Source organism: Carya illinoinensis, chromosome 11, assembly GCF_018687715.1.
Source record: "Carya illinoinensis cultivar Pawnee chromosome 11, C.illinoinensisPawnee_v1, whole genome shotgun sequence".
NCBI classification, from domain to species: Eukaryota; Viridiplantae; Streptophyta; class Magnoliopsida; order Fagales; family Juglandaceae; genus Carya; species Carya illinoinensis.
In genome coordinates this window covers 7,266,128-7,283,900 of record NC_056762.1, presented here as the reverse complement: position 1 = coordinate 7,283,900, position 17,773 = coordinate 7,266,128, and the positions used below count along the sequence as shown (strand labels likewise).

At 37.3% G+C, this 17,773-nt stretch overlaps 1 protein-coding gene and 1 long non-coding RNA gene across 2 annotated transcripts; one reads left to right on the top strand and one right to left on the bottom strand.

The window, feature by feature from the left end:
- Window positions 1-9,959: 9,959 nt before the first annotated feature.
- Window positions 9,960-12,784, top strand: LOC122282171. The gene is made up of 4 exons (XM_043094126.1): window positions 9,960-10,188; window positions 10,780-11,388; window positions 11,677-12,028; window positions 12,166-12,784. Exons 1-4 carry the CDS (start codon window positions 9,960-9,962, stop codon window positions 12,782-12,784), a joined length of 1,809 nt encoding a protein of 602 aa, XP_042950060.1.
- A 3,553-nt stretch (window positions 12,785-16,337) lies between these two features.
- On the bottom strand, window positions 16,338-17,191 carry LOC122282559. Its single transcript, XR_006230408.1, has 2 exons — window positions 17,018-17,191; window positions 16,338-16,584 (listed from the first exon to the last, which is right to left on the bottom strand). It is a non-coding gene; the product is annotated as an uncharacterized LOC122282559 (long non-coding RNA).
- Between the last annotated feature and the right edge of the window lie 582 nt (window positions 17,192-17,773).

Genomic DNA, 17,773 nt, shown 5'->3' with positions numbered 1-17,773 from the left:
CTTGTCTTTTGGGAGGAGGAACATGCTTTTGCACTTGTAAAGGCTTCTTACCCTTTTCAGATGGATGAGCCTTCCTATTCTCAGTCATTGTAGGAACAAACATTGTTTTTCTCACATTTTTATAGGAGGCTTTTGAGGTTGAGGGAGCATCAGGATTCTCTTCAAAGTAGCCTAAACCACTCTTATCACTAGAGGACTTTCCTAAACGTAGGAGTTTGTCAAGCTGTTTTGTCCCAATGGAGAATTTCTGCAACTTAGTGTTTAACAAAGTCAGCTCACTTTCATGAGTTGTCACTTTATCTTCCAAAGTCAATTTCCTCTTTTGTAACTCATTTGTTAGACCAATGGCTTCACTTAGTTTGCCTTGGAGCCCTTTATTTTCTCTTTCACATAAATCTATTTCCTCAATATGTGCTTTATTGAGTTTTCTCAATTTCACACATTCCTTTTACAATTTCTCATAGATTTCCTGCAACTCATCTTCATCCCCGGATTCATTTTCAAAAACACTCTCAAATTCAAACATTGATTCATTGCTATGACTTTTGCCTACAACAGAGGAAGTGAATGCCATGTAGTTGAGATTTTTTTCATGGAAGAATTCTCTTGTGAGTCACTTGACTCAGACTCACTACCAGTCAAGGAAGCAACATTAGCTTTCTCTTTGGCTTTTTTGTAATTTGCACACTCAAATCGAATGTGACCAAAACCATGACATTCATGGCACTGAATATTGTCCTTGATAGCTCTAGTATCTCGCTTATAGCTCATTTCTCGGTTTTCTAAACTTGAACCCCCATTGAAACCTTTAAACCTTCTCTTCTCCTGTCCTGGGTTTTTCTTAGCAAACATCTTCCTGAATTTTTTTGCATAAAAAGCTATCTCCTTGTCACTCATTGCAAGTTCATCAGGAGATTCATCAGACTCCTCTCTAATAGTATTGAGAGCTATGGACTTGTTTTTCTTATTCACAGGAAGAGTATGTTCATAGGTTTGTAAGGAACCCCACCAACTCTTCAATCCTCATGTTGTCCAAGTCTTTACTTTCTTCTATTGCAGTGACTTTGGGACAAAACCTCTCAGGAAGAGATCTAAGGACTTTTCTCACAATTCTGTTCTCAGGAATTCTATCCCCTAAATTAAAACGAGAATTGACAATATCATTAAGTTTGCCATAGAAGCCATCAAATGTTTCATCATCCTTCATCCTAAGTTCTTCAAAGTTGGTGGTCAGCATTTAAAGTTTAGAATTCTTTACAGCCTTGGTACCTTTATGGGTAACCTCAAGAATGTCCCATGCCTCTTTGCAATTTTCACACATGGAGATTCTCTTGAACTCCTCCTGGGACACGGCCATGAACATCGCATTCAAGCCTTTGCTATTCCAGCTACACTCGTTGACTTCATCCCTATAGTAATTTTCCACACTCTTGGGGGTTTGAACTCCCTCAATGATTGCAATCGGTTGTTTCCATCCCTTTGTTCAGGAAACCCACATTCGTTCATCCACAGACTTCAAGAAAGTTCTCGTTCGAACTTTCCAATACGCATAGTTGTTTCCATAAAAAAATGGTGGCGATGTGAGTGATTGAGACTTATCTATTTAAACCACTACAGCAGGATCACACTCAGGAACTAAATCCTAGCATAGTGAACCCGCTCTAATACCAATTGAAAAAACAGTGGTTCTACACAACACTATACCTATAGGGGGTGAATAGGTGTAGTTCAATTTTGTTGGTCTATTCAAAATATTGTTAAGCAACAATTAATCAAAGGAATAAATCACACAAATAATCAACACAGAAAATTGGTCACGAAGTGTAAACTCATTTGAAGAACGTCTTCAAAATCTAAAACCACTCCAGGTATAAGACACCACCTCAAATCCACTATAGGAAATTTAGTTTGTTACAACCAATTTAGAGACACTCACAAAACCTTTGTAGTAGCTAAACTTGGCTTGCAACACCATGAGTGACCCATTTGATCTCTACACGCATGCAATGTTGGAACTCCGACCTTTCTATAGCTTCCCACGAGAACCTCTCGATCTCTGCATCAACAGCAGCTGCAGACTCTTCCGGCCAATGAACATGTCCACTTCAATGGACTCATATGAAGTTTGATCTTGAGTGTGGTGTGGTGGAGATGTATTTATCCAAGAGAGAATCAAACCAAATGGGGGCGAGGTTGCTCTAAAAAGTTCTTGGAGGCCCTTAGGATTTTTGCTCTGATTCTCCACACTTCAAACATAAGAGAAGCTCTTCTATTTATACTCCCAAGTAAAGGAGGCGCTCAAAACCCTAAATTTTAAGTGATCTAGAATATTGGCTCGAGCAAATTGTTGAGCGATGGTCAAGCGACACAATCTGTTTGAGTTAGCTCGAGCGCAGTGTTGAGCGAGGGTCGAGCATACCACTCTGCCTGAATTCGCTCGAGCGCCATGTTAAGGAAGGGTCGAGCGTGCCACTCTGCTTGAGTTCGCTTGAGCGCCATGTTGAGCAAGGGTCGAGCGACCCAATCTGCCTGACTTCGCTGGAGATCCATGTTGAGCGAGGGTCAAGCGACCCAATTTTCTTGACTTCACTTGAGCTCCATGTTGAGGGAGGGTTGAGTGACCCAATCTATTTGGCTTGACCAATGATGAGCACGCTGCAATCCTTTTCAAGGTATGTCGCTTCAATACTTGTTACAACACTATTTTACACAGGTTTTCACAAGAATATGCCAATCAACTCATTTTTCCCTTAACAGATGTCCCAACCGATCATGCAAGACATCAAATACATGTTGAGTACTCTAAAGAGTTGGCAGTTAAGGAAAATATATAGAAATCAGAATCGATGCGCGCACTCTATTGCGCAATAAGCTGCATCCAAATTAATCTTTAGAAGCATACCTTTAATCCTTGTTCCCCTTGCATGTTTATTAGATTTTCATAGTAGAAAAGACCCTCATGTATATTAACTGCTACTGCACCTCCTGATGGGTGCCATATGTTTGGTCTTTATTGATATAAGTAGACTTTGTTGTTAAAAAAAAAAAAAAAAAAAGGAAGCGTGAGCAACAATACCTTACATATACATATAAACATTTACTGTAGACTTTACATGAGATGCATTTGTTTGAGCTCCTTCAATCCAAACAATTTTGACTCTTTATTAAGCAAATTTTGCATTATAAGGGCAGATGCCCAAGCCACTATGAATGCTCTAAGAGCAATAGTATTTGCTTGTACATAATTGTGGATGGATGAGCAACAATAACCTTACATATACATATAAATATTTAATGTAGACTTTACATGAGATGCATTTGTTTTAGCTCCTCCAATGCAGACAATTTTGACTCTTTATTACGTAAATTTTGCATTGCAAGGGCAGATGCCTAAGCTGCTAGAAATTCTCTAAGAGCAATAGTATTTGCTTGTACATAATTGTAGTTAAATTTGAGTTAAAATTGACATTTAAGTGTCTTTAGCTTGTTGGGCTTGTTTGCGTTGAGCCTTGTTTTTGTTTGTGTGCGGTTCGTTTTAATAATCTAATATGATCCGATCTGACTCGATTAAAAAATTTGTTTTAATTCTTTGGTGGATTTTGAATGAGGCTTGGGCCATGGAGCGCAGGCTACCAGCCCTCGGCCCAAGCATTTTTGACCCTGAGGCTAACACGACCCGTAGACTACGGTTTATTGACCCACTAAATAAGATTTGCTATGAACTTCATTAAACCATTTTATATGTACTTGATTTTTCATCTAAATAAAATCTTCTGCAACTCAGTGCACATATACATATTGCTGAACCTTATGGTCATGTGTGATTGGTTTTGTTTTTTGCTTTACTTTTTTATTTTATTTTTCCTAACAACCCATATCAAGAGCTAGGTTTGGGTTTGAGTAAGAACAATGGCCTAAAAAGAAGTGACAGTGTCTAGAATCGAGAAGTTTGATGGCACAAATTTTGGGTATTGGATGATACTGATCGACGATTATCTCTATGGAAAGAGACTTCATCTTCCTCTATTGGGGAAGAAGTCAAATAACAAAGATGATGCAGATTGGAACCTATTAGACCGATAGGTTCTGGGGGTTATTTGGTTAGATATAACAAGGTAAGTTGCACACAATGTTATCAAGAAAAAGACCAATGCGGATCTTATGGCAACCTTGTCTAGACACAAGGACCAAGGAAGTACATGATGCCCTACTTCTTGCGATTCATAGTCCAGCTGATGATTGGGTGTTGGATTCAGGAGTTTCATTTCATACCATTTCACATTGAGCAATCATGCAAAACGATTATATTGTTGGTAACTTTAGTAAGGTGTATTTCGTTTATGGAGAAGTGTTAGATGTAATGGGAATTGGGGATGTGTGCATTATACTTCCAAACAGAAATGTATGGACTTTGCAAAAATTCAAACATGTTCTCAAGTTGAAGAAAAATCTTATCTCTATGGGTCAGCTTGATGATGACGGTTGTTTGATATATTTTTTCAGTGGTGTATGGAAGGTTACAGAATTTTTTCCGTTCTAGTGTAATATCCAGTACACTAAACTTCATTGTTCCGTTTCATTCCAAATTCTGGCCCATTCCAGCTCGTTTTGGCCATTCCGGTCAAATTTCAAGCATTTCAGCTAGAATTGGAATTTCGGACTCGGTTTCATTTCGGATTGTTTTTATAATTTTTTTGTGCTTGAATGGTATTTTTGTAAATTTTAAATTTAGATGGTATTTAATTAGATCTAAAATATAAAATGTATTTATATAATTTTAAATTTTTTTGTAACCTTAAATATGTCCCCTCATTATCTTTTTTTTAAATATCATTATTTTTAATAATTTATCTATTCTTTTATTTTTTTTGCTTTGATTCTGTCTCTCAACTCAAACTTGTGATTTTTTAAACATATATTCATTTTATAAATCTTCAATTCTTCCATATATATACACATATACATGATACACACTTACATATATATATATATGTATTTATTCTATTAATTGGTAGTTTATATATACATATAATTATTTATATATAATGTATAATTAGTCTTGAAATGATATCTAAAATGGTATCGATATCGAAATATTCCGTTTCAATGCCTTAACTAAAATGGCCACCTAAACGGTATTGAAAACTTTGTTCAAGACCCATGTCCACGGCCATGAGCTATGTGTTTCCAAACCTACTAGGTCATGGGTCTATCTATCAGGGCATAACCCACGACCTTGGATGTGGCTTTCTCATGCTGAAGACTAAGGTCAAATGGGTCTCCCACGAGATTCCATGGGTCTCTGGCCTTGGGTCTCCTCAGCTTTGAGGCCCAAGGCCCAACCATGATTCTCCATGGCGAGACATGATTACCATGTGTCTCATGGGTCTTGGTATGTTTCTATAGTCATATATTGACCGACTTTGCAAAGTCCAATATAGGGACTTCGCATTACCTAGACTCTAGTGTCAAGATCCGGACAGACCAAGTAGTTAGGAAAAAGTCTTATCTCTCTTTTTCTCTCTAAAAAAGAGGAGGTGAAGGTGCGTGAGTGTGCGGAAAGGGCACAAGGTGTCAGAGGGTGGTGGTTATAACGGAAAGGTGTGAAGGAGGGAGAATATTCTGCTGAGGGTATCAAAGAGAATTTTGTTTTGTGGAGGTTGACAGCCGTGGAAGGTGGTGGGTACTGGGCATTAGCATGGAGAAGATGAATGATTTGGAGGAAAAATGGAGGAAACTCAAATTGTCAGAAGGGGAAGTAGCTGAAATCATTTTCGAGGACAAAGAGAATGATGAATTGAAATATAAGGAAGACAGGAGTGTAATGGGGAAGTGCTTTGTTACCCAGATGACTAACACAAGAGGGGGGGTGAATTGAGTTGTATTAAAAAAAATAACAATTATAAATCAAATATATAATATAAAATATAAACAAAATATGAAATAACAATAAATATAAAGAGTAAGGGTAAGAGAGAAGCAAACTCAGTATGTTAACGAGGTTCGGCCCCACTGCCTACGTCCTCGCCTCAAGCTACCCCTTGAGGATTCCCGAATTTACTATTCAATCTCCTTCAGGTGGAGATAGAAACCTATTACACCTTTGAACAACACCGCTACAAAGGATCCGTGTAGAACACCCTCTACACTTGCAATCACCTTACACGTGGTGATTCAACTATTCCCCGTGTAGAATACTTTCTACACGCACAAGGGTTATACACACCCTTTTTCTGATACAAGAGCTGATAGTGGGTAGGTTATCAGAAAACACTCCTCAATGAGTGAAATAAGAACAATACAACGCAAACTATATCTCTCAAAATGAACAAGAATTAAGGCTCAATGCTTAGAGAAGAAAGAATGAAAGCTTTGAATGAATGTTGTATGCTCTGGATGTTGTAAATGTGAAGCTCTCAAATGATCTATTTATAGGCATATGAGACTTCATATTCAAATTTAAAAAGATTCACATGTCAAAGACAACATCATTCACTTTTTCAAAAAATTCAAATAAAAGGTTCTTCCTTTTCAATTGTCAAAGACAACATCATTCATTTTTCAAAAACTTCAAACCTAATCTTTTACTTTTGGCATATGACAAAAGGAGCACACTTTCCTTTTTCAAAAATTCAAACCTAATCTTTTACTTTTTGCATATGACAAAAAGAGCACACTTTACTTTTCAATTTTTTCAAACAAAATCATCTACCTTTTGTATAAGTCTAAAAAAGCATCAATCACTTTTGAAAATATTCAAATAAAACATGCACATGTGAAAGATGACAATCAATCATCTTTAATATTTTCAAAGTTCAACCCTTTAATCAAGGTATGCACATGTGAAAGATGACAATCAATCATCTTTCAAAATTTTCAAATTTAATTTTCAAAATATTCATGCACATGTGGAAAATGTATTTTAATGCTTTATGATAAAATATTAATTTTTGAGCCTTAATCCTAATTTCGAATTTTTAAGATATTTACATATTACTCTATGACTTTAATGTGAACTTGTTCCCTTCTTGCTCATGCTTGGTTCCTTGATGTGCTTGACTCCATTGTGTGGACAACTTGAGCTTGAGACTCCTTCATTCTTTGAATTCATTTGTTATCATCAAAATCTATGTGTAGATATATAATTACACAAAGCTTGAAACCTTATGTTCAACATGCTTGATGCTAGTCATTAGCAAGGAGATACTGGGATCAACCATGGCAAAAGTGTGGAGGATTAGCAAGGCAGTGAAATTCCTGGAGGTAAGTCAAAACACGTTTGTTATTACTTTTGAGACTCATGCAGATAAGGAGAGGGTCTAGGGTGGGAGACCGTGGATGTTTGATAATCAACTTTTAGCTATGAAGAGGTTTGATGGATTCACACCCTCTCATCGGATGGTGCTTGAGTCAGAGAGCCTTTGGGTAAGGATGCATAACTTACATTTAGCATGCTTGAATAAGGCCCAAGGAGAACATATAGGAGGGACAATGGGTCAAGTGGAGATGGTGGATATGCTGGAAGATGGAAGTGGGTGGGGACCTTATCTGAGAGTCCAAATACAGATGAAGGTTATGGAGCCTCTACCCAGGGAAAGAACTATTAAGGTGAAAGGGGAGTGCATATGGGTTCCTTTTGGCTACGAAAAGTTACCCAAAATATGTTTTGATTGCGGATGTATAATGCATGGTGAGGCAGGTTGCAAAATGCAGGGAGGGAATAATGGAGGGGAGGGTCAGTATGGGGTGTGGATGAGGGCTAGTCAATGAGTGAGAATGAAGAATTATAAAAAGAACATGACTAAGGCCAGTGAGGTTTAGTCAGAAAAAATGGGGGAGGGAGGGGGAGAGAAAATTGAAAGGGTTCTAGGAAGTTTGGTAGGGGGAGTTTTACTGAGTGTAGAAAGGAATGAGAGGAGCAAGCTATGCATGAAATAAAAGAAAAAGAAACTGAAGATAGGGAAGAGGCAAGGATTATTTTATTGCAGGGTGAAGAGAGGCTAGAAGGGAGGGGTGACAAAGTTAGAGAAAAGGATCTAATGGAGGTAGAAAGTCAGGTTTCTCTGGATAGATTGGAGGATGATGTTACTGGGAAAGTGGAAGATTCTGAGATAACAGGGTGGAAGATAACATAAACAAATAAAAATAAGAAGGGGGTGTGAAAGAGAAGAGCCAGAGGAAAGGGGCTGAGAGTGGAAGAGGAGAGTAAGGCAGTAGGTGGACAAAAAAGGTGCTATGAAGAGAAAAAGGGGGAACAAAGAATAGAAAGGGGAAAAAAAGCAAGGAATGAGGAAGGGGAGGTGGTGATTGATATCACAAATGTAGTGGTGGCGGCTAGAAACCAGCCCTGCCAAACATTATGAAAATCCTAAGTTGGAACTGTCGAGGGTTGGGGAACCCTCGGATAGTTCAAGATCTCTGCAATCTAGCAGAGATTAATAAACCCAATGTTATTTTTATTATGGAGACTAAGAGTAGTTGGGTTAATTTTGAGAGGCTGAAAAGGAGGCTCAGGTTTGAAAGTTGTTTCATAGTAGATCCAGTGGGGAAAGGGGGTGGTCTGTTACTACTATGGAATGATAAGGTTAACTTAGAAATAGAGAACTATTCTCAAAGGCATATCAATGCATGGTTTCAAGATGAAGGGACAAAGGAGAAGTGGCTATTTACTGGATTTTATGGGCAGCCTGAGGTGGCAAAAAGAAAGGAATCATGGGACCTTTTAGCTTCTCTTGAACCAAAAGGTATGGTGGGATGGTGCATAGTGGGGGACTTTAATGAAATAGTCACTAATGATGAGAGAGGGAGGGAGAGCAAGGCCTGAGAAACAAATGGAGGATTTCCGAGAAGTTATATCAAGAATGAGCTTGCATGATTTAGGGTGGAAGGGAGAAAAGTATACTTGGAGCAATATGCATGAGGATGAGACCTTCACTCGAGAGAGACTGGATAGATCAGTTGCAAATTCAAAATGGTTAGAAGAGTATAATGAAGTTTGGGTGGAAGTATTACCTACTAGAATCTCAGATCATAAGCCACTTTTGATTCATGTCTTACAAGGAAAGAGGAGGGAGCTAGGCAAAAAAATCAAGGATTCAAGTATGAAGCAAGCTAGGCTTTAGAGGAAGACTGTGTAGAGGTGGTTAGGAGGGCCTGGACTAAGGAAGAAGGTAGAAGTAATCCCTTGGAAAAAGTGGAAGAATTGTTGATTAAAAGTAATACAGCTTTACAGAAGTGGAGTAGACAAAACAGGAGAGGGGGAGAAAGGGAGATAGAGGCACAAACAGTTAGGATAAAATAGTTATAGGAGGTTGAATGCCAACAGAATGTTTATGAGATTAGAAAAGTGCAGGAAGAATTAAGTATTTTATTGGAGAAATAGGATTTAATGTAGAGATAGAGAGCCAAGGCTAATTGGTATAAGCATGGAGACAAAAATACAAAATATTTTCATACTTGTGCAAACCAACGAAGGAAGAGAAACACAATTAGGCAGGTTATAAATGAGCATAACGGAATGGTTAGTGGAAGTGCGGAGATTGGAAGAGCTTTTGGCCATTATTTTGAGAAGCTTTTCAGTTCAACTGAGCCATCCAAGGCAAATTTAGAAGGTAAAAGTAATCCATTGGAAAAAGTGGAAGAATTGTTGATTAAAAGTAAGACAGCTTTACAGAAGTGGAGTAGACAAAACAGGAGAGGGGGGAGAAAGGGAGATAAAGGCACAAACAGTTAGGCTAAAATAGTTATAGGAGGTTGAATGCGAACAGAGTGTTTATGAGATTAGAAAAGTGTAGGAAGAATTAAGTATTTTATTGGAGAAAGAGGATTTAAGGTAGAGACAGAGAGCTAAGGCTAATTGGTATAAGCATGGAGACAAAAATACAAAATATTTTCATGCTTGTGCAAACCAACAAAGGAAGAGAAACACAATTAGGCAGGTTATAAATGAGCATAACAGAATGGTTAGTGGAAGTGCGGAGATCGGAAGAGCTTTTGGCCATTATTTTGAGAAGCTTTTCAGTTCAACTGAGCCATCCAGGGCAGATTTAGAAGGTTGTTTGAGCAGTATGGAGCCAAGGGTGACTCAAGATATGAATGACATGCTACTCAAGAATTTCTCTAGAATAGAGGTTGAGGAGGATATGAGACAAATGTCCCCTTTGAAGTCGCCTGGACCAGATGGCTTTGGTGCTTGTTTTTACCAAAGCCACTGAAATCAAGTAGCAGATGAGGTGTGTGCAACTGTTTTATCTATTCTCAATGGTAACACTTGGATTCCCAAGCTGAATTATACTTTCATAGCCTTGATTCCCAAGTTAAAAGAGCCTAAACATGTGAGTGATTTCAGGCCCATTAGTTTGTGCAATGTTTTGTACAAACTAATATCCAATACTATTATAAATAGATTTAAAAAAGTTTTGTCTGGAATTATTGCTCCAACTCAGTGTGCCTTTCTACCAAAAAGGCTTATTTCAGATAATATCATGGTAGCATATGAGATGATTCACTCCATGAAAACTAGAAAGAAGGGTAAAGTAGGGAGTATGACAGTAAAATTAGACATGTCTAAAGCATATGATTGAATTGAATGGATGTTCTTGGAGGCTGTTATGAAGAAGCTTGGTTTTTGTGAGTGGTGGATTGCGCTTATAATGAGGTGTGTAACCTTAGTAACCTATTCTGTTCTGGTTAATAGGAAGGCAGGTCAAATAATCAGGCCTTCAAGGGGTTTAAGACAGGGTGACCCTTTGTCACCCTATCTTTTTATCTTATGTGTAGAGGGGCTTAGTTGCTTGCTAAATCAGTCAGAAAGGATGGGGATCATTAGAGGTTTTCAAGTGGCACGAGGTGGAATCTCCAAAAGCCATTTGTTGTTTACAGATGACTGCATATTGTTTGGCAAAGCTACTCTTGAGGAATGGCACAAATTGCAAGAGATCTTAAAGAGATATGAAAAGGCCTTGGGCCAATTCCCTAACAAAGATAAAACATCCATTTTTTTCAATACCAACACCTCTTTAGTGACAAAGAACAACATCTTAGAAGCAGGTGGTTCAGTAGCATGTGGCAGCTATGACAGATACCTTGGCCTTCCAACTGTTGTAGGAAGATCAAAGTTTAATACCTTCAGAGTACTGAAAGAAAAGATTTGGCACAAGATAACTAGTTGGAAGAATAACTTTTTGTCCCTGGCAGGAAAGGAAGTACTGATAAAAGCTGTGTTGGAGGCTATTCCCACTTACACTATGAGTGTATTCAAGCTGCCTTTCAAACTGTGTAATGATATTAATAACATGTTTTCAAAGTTTTGGTGGGGTAAGCATCAGAAGGAAGGGGGAATTCAGTGGAGGAAGTGGGAGAAGATGGCTAGACAGGAAGGGAAGGGAGGTTTGGGATTTAGGGACCTGAGTTGCTTTAATTTAGCTTTATTAGCTAAGTAAGGGTGGAGGCTTATTCAGTCCCCTAATTCTCTGGCTTTAGTAGTTTTTAGAGAGAAGTATTTTAAACACTCAAACTTCTTGGAGGTTAAGATGGGCTCCAAACCTTCTCTGATATGGAGAAGCATTTGGAGTGCTCGAGAGTTGATTAAGGAGGGACTGAGGTGAAGGGTGGGGGATGGAAAGAATATTCAAATTTGTGGTCAAAAGTGGTTAAATACTCCTACTTCATATTCAGTTCAATCACCAATATTAGTACTCAGAGCAGATGCAAAAGTAGAAGAGTTAATGGGAGGAAACAAAGGAGAGTGGAATGAGGCAAGGGTTCATGCTGTGTTTGAGAAAGAAGAGGCAAATCAGATATTGAGCATACCCGTAAGCAAAGGCAGGATCGAGGATAAGGTAGTTTGGGGGCCCTCTAAGAAGGGGGTATTTTCTGTGAGGAGTGCATATTACCTACAGCTTGACAGAAGAAGATGGGGTAAAGGGGAATCATCCACGGAGAAACAGGTTGATAACAGATGGAAGAGAATCTGGGAGCTTGAGGTGCCAAACATGGTGAAGGTGTTTTTGTGGAAGGTAGCAAATGAGTAACTTTCTACAAAGAAGAACCTATTCCAGAAAAAGATTATGAAGGATCCCATCTGTCCTATTTTCCATAGAGAGGAAGAGTCAGTGATGCTTGTACTATGGGAATGCCAGGTAGCCAATGATGTCTGGGTAACAGATTGAGTGGGGTTCAGAAATGGAAAAGGGATGGAGGGGACTTTTTGTTGCTATGGGAAAGACTAATGGAAGGCCTTGATAGAGGAAAGTTAGAAGCTGTGGCTATGCAATTAAGGAAAGTTTGGTTGAGAAGAAACACATTCGTGTTTGAAAACAAACTTACATGCCCAAAAAGGTTGCTTTTATCAGCTATAGAGGCTCTTGAGGATTATAAACAGGCCACCAGAAGGAATAAGATAGAAGTTCAGGAGGAGGCCAGACCAGTTCACAATGCAGCATGGACTAGACCTTTAGCAGAATTTGTAAAGGTGAATTGGGATGCTTCCTTAGGTCTTAAGAGGGGGAAAATGGGGATGGGGGTGATCATGAGAGATGAGAATGGAGAGGCTTTACTTGTAGCTTGTGACAACAAGTTGAATGTTCAATCAGCAGAGGTGGCAGAATGTCATGCTATTTGGAAGGCTTTGAAAGTGTGTAGTGATCTGAATGTGCATAAAGTAATTTTTGAAGGAGATGCTAAAGTTGTCATAGCAGCTGTGCAGAGTGAAGAAGAGGACTTGTCTGTCATAAGTCCTTTAGTTGATGTTATTAGGAATGTTATGAGGAATAGGAAGGATTAGTTTTTACAATTTGTTTATAGAGAAAAGAACACTGTGGCATATAATTTGGCTAAATTTGCTTTAAGCTTAGATGAAGAAAAAGTTTGGATAGAGGAGGTACTGGACTGTATTGTTCATAGTTTGGAAAATGATAGGAGATGTATGATTCTGAATTCATAAATGATAATGAGGTTATTTTTCAAAAAAAAACAAAAAAAAAAAAAATATAGGGACTTCGCAAAAATTTGTTGACATTGAGTTCCTCTGACCTGTTGGCGGTTGTGTCTTGATTTCTCACAAGTGTCGTTTGGATAATTAATTAAAATTGAGATGAATTAAGATAAAAGTTTAAAATTGAATAAAATATTGTTAGAATATTATTTATTATTATTATTATTTTGATATTTGAAAAAGTTGAATTATTTATTATATTTTATGTAAAAATTTAGAAAAATTATAATGATGAAATGATATGAGATGAAATACTTTCAGTATCAAATGAGGCATAAGAGGTTTAAGTTCATATAAAGTAGAACCATGATGTCACCAAACATAATGATAAAGTAAATGTTGTATTTCAATATTTATTGGAATTTTAAACATTTCTATAGAACACAACAACTCCATATTTGTACATCACATTAATAATGGTTAATTAATTTTCCTTTCCATCAATATTTGCTGCAAATAGTTCTTTGTGATTCAAAAAAATCTCCGTGAATTCTTTAAATTAAGATGCGGTGCATGAATTCCTTATGAGAAAGATATGGTAGATCAGTTTATGCAAATTTTTGTTGGGAATTTGGACCTCCAAATTCACCCCCCTAGGATCTACCCTTTGTAGGAATAACAAGAAAAATAGAGAAATAATAACAACACAAGAAATTTACGTGGAAACTCCAAAACAGGAGAAAAACCACCAGACCTAGAGAAGAAAATTCACTATGTGAAAAATTATTACAATCACATAATTTTTCTCCTCACCACACCTACAAAGCTACCTCACTAGTAAAACTTTAACTTTACACCTCTTCCCCTTTTACAAAAGGTTAATAGAGGAATTTAACTAAAGTCAAAAGTTACTAGATAAGCTTTCAACTGGTGCACTTAAACTAAGAGGCTAAGCCTCTTATTTATAACCTCAAAACTCTGCCCCTTTATTATTTCCCACCGGTGTGGGACTAAAAGGAGCAAAAAACAACAATCTCCACCTTGCGACTTGGACTAGTCCCACAGCCAAGCTCCACCTCAATGAAGATCTTCATAGCTTCCGCTATCATACTTCACCATAAAAGCATACCCACTCAGAATAAATCAATTCCAAACATTTCACTTCGGCCCATGTCGAAAAACAACCTTGCTGAAAATTATGGTGTAACTTCCACGTTTGGCTCTCCTAGAAGTTCATCAGCCATCGACATGAATTTCCACCACACACCCTGCATCAATGCCAAACCAATGCCTGTGTGCAAACTTGTGGACCCGCTAATATTAACACATACTCTATCATGGCAACTTTGGGAACTAGCGTAATGCCATGAGGATGTACATGTCTCTTTTTAAAGATCAAAATCTTCCATGGAGAGAGACACAATATTAGCATCAATATCAGTATCTCCATTTACTGATTTGGAGCCACTTGCCGAACCTGCTCCAGCCCTTGGACAATTTTTCTTGACGTGCCCAGATTGTCCACACTCCCAGCAGACTACTTTCTTCTTCATGGAGTTCTTCATCTTCCCATTTCCAGCTGCTACCATCGCTAAGTTCTCAAGTGGAACATTACTTCCACTACTTAGTCTTCTCTCTTCAGAAAAGATTTTACTGGTAACCTCTGAAAAAATTATTTTCTCATTCCCATGTATCAAAATAGGCTTCATGTGCTCATAAGAAGGTGGAAGAGACCAGATGAATCTCAAGGCTTGATCCTCATCATCAATTTTAACTCCAATAGCTTCTAGCTCAGCGACAATGCCATTGAGAATACGTAAATGATCTGAAATAGTTGTACCTTCACTCATCCGCAGTGTATGAAACTGCTCCTTCAGGTACACACGATTTGAGACGCCCTTCGTCTGATACAACTCTTCAAGTTTTTCCCAGAGTTCCTTTGCCGTAGATATTCCATGCACATTTGCAAGAACATTTTTGGCCAAGCACAGACGTATCGCACTTGCTGTTCTCAAATCCAGATCCTCCCAATCTTCATCGCTCATTTTAGATCTGCTCCTTTCACCAGTCACACTAGTACCAGTGCTGACTTCAGGTGTTGGTCTGCCCTTCAATGCCTTGTGTAATCCTGATTGAATCAAGACATCCTTGACTTGTACTTGCCACAAGCCAAAATTGATTCTCCCATCAAATTTCTCCACCTCAAATTTGACAAGATTTGAAGGCCTACTTCCTGACATTGCTTTGATGAATTTACTGTACAAATGAATAGTACCTCACTAAGTCAGTTCCCAGGAAAGATTGGAGGGTCACAATGGACACACTTAAAATTTCCAATTTCCTAGACAGAACCTCCTTAGACTGTACGTATCCACACTACCACACCAAAGCTCCACCCCACAAAAAGAACCTAGTGGCTCTGATACCAATTGTTGGGAATTTGGACCTCCAAATTCACCCCCCTAGGATCTACCCTTTGTAGGAATAACAAGAAAAATAGAGAAATAATAACAACACAAGAAATTTACGTGGAAACTCCAAAACAGGAGAAAAACCACCAGACCCAGAGAAGAAAATTCAATATGTGAAAAATTATTACAATCACACAATTTTTCTCCTCACCACACCTACAAAGCTACCCCACTAGTAAAACTTTAACTTTACACCTCTTCCCCTTTTACAAAAGGTTAATAGAGGAATTTAACTAAAGTCAAAAGTTACTAGATAAGCTTTCAACTGGTGCACTTAAACTAAGAGGCTAAGCCTCTTATTTATAACCTCAAAACTCTGCCCCTTTATTATTTCCCACTGGTGTGGGACTAAAAGGAGCAAAAAACAACAATTTTAAAAGCTAGAAAGATGTCGAGTGGATTCTCCGATTATATGTATATATAGTTCTTGAAATAGCAACTTTGTTCATGTTGAATCCTATATACCGTTCAATCATGTATTAAGCGATCTTGAATTTCATCATCATAAATTCATGATCATTTAAGCTTAAAGTAGTTTGAATGGGCATTTTAGTAAATATTAGACAAGTTGATATTTTATAAGTTCGGAACACTTTTGTATTCTTTCTTCTATAATGTTTGGTAGTATCTTTTCTATATATTATAATTAAAAATCGAAGAACATCACCTTTAGAACACTCCACAAAAATTATAGACATGTTTAAAAATTAATAAATTAGTAATATTTCTAAGGAATGAAGCTGCCCCCACAATGAGCTACCACTATCGTTAGCTCTATGTAATGGGACAGTACGGTGTGTATATTTTGATTTTGAAGGACTTCCATCCCTCCACTAGGAACATTAGTTTCCTGCCGATGAAATTCCACAGTTGTTCATTATGTAAAGCTTGTACCTAATAAATACAATGGAAAGGATAAACGCCAAATAATATATCTTAAAATCTATATTTATTGATCACTTCCATACACATCATGCCAACTTGACACTTTGGAGGCATCGATCGATCTTGCTTCTAAATATATATTATATATATTCCCATTACATCTGTCTCTAGTCTAGCATGCGCCGTTTATATAGGACAACATATGAAATATGAATACAAGGCTGCTTTTCTAGCAGTGCTCGTAAAGACAACGCTTAGATCCAGGGGACACGTTTCCTCCGACAGGACCATCAACTGCAATTAACCAAAAACTAATTAATTATTAAATAAAATTCTTAAATTTTTTATTAATTTTTTTCCAAACGTCACTCTCAACCTAAAAGTTGAAATATTCAAAAATTTTTATCTAATTATTATCCAAAAATAAAAAGTAATATAAATTTTATAATTTCAATATAAAAATCAATACATTTTTTTACACTTCAAAACAAAAATTATAGTCAAATAATTTTTTAATTTTATAATATTTTTATTCATATTTTTCTCTCATATTTTTCAAAATATAATAAAATATCTTAATTAAAACATATATTTTATTACTATTCATAAAATTTTAAAATAATTTAAATATTCAGACGAACCCTTAATCCAAACATCAAAGATGAGATTTGAGGAAACATGAGAGAGAGAGAGAGAGAGAGAGAGAGAGAGAGAGATCGATCCCCACCCTGCACGATCAGTTGTCGAGGGGAAACAATATGGTTAGCGAGGATGAGAAATGCAATGAAGCAAACTATAAGGGCAGTAGAAAGTTTGACAGCCATCTTGAGTTTAATGTTAATGGGATGCAGAGGAATCCACAGCAGCCTCCTCCTTTATATAAATTTTCACCTCCGACCGGTGTACCTAGGTCTTAAATGAAAAGCATTATGAACCACAAATATTGTCTACAGAATTAAATGGAACGAAGACTTCGACAACATATTTTTCTTTTTCCAACTACCAACTAACTTGGGGACCGGTCTTAAATGAAAAGCATTATGAACCACAAATATTGTCTACAGAATTAAATGGAACGAAGACTTCGACAACATATTTTTCTTCTTCCAAATAACTTGGGGACCGGTCTTAAATGAAAAGCATTATGAACCACAAATATTGTCTACAGAATTAAATGGAACGAAGACTTCGACAACATATTTTTCTTCTTCCAAATAACTTGGGGACCGGTCTTAAATGAAAAGCATTATGAACCACAAATATTGTCTACAGAATTAAATGGAACGAAGACTTCGACAACATATTTTTCTTTTTCCAACTTGGGGACCGGTTATAACTGTCTAAAATGATAGGGACGAAGACTGCCTCCTTCAACAAATGAACCCCAACTATCTCTTCTCAAATGATAAAGAATAAGTTGGACCAATGTTCTAATCAGTCATATTTAGATAGTGAAAGTGTTACATTTCATTATTATAATTTT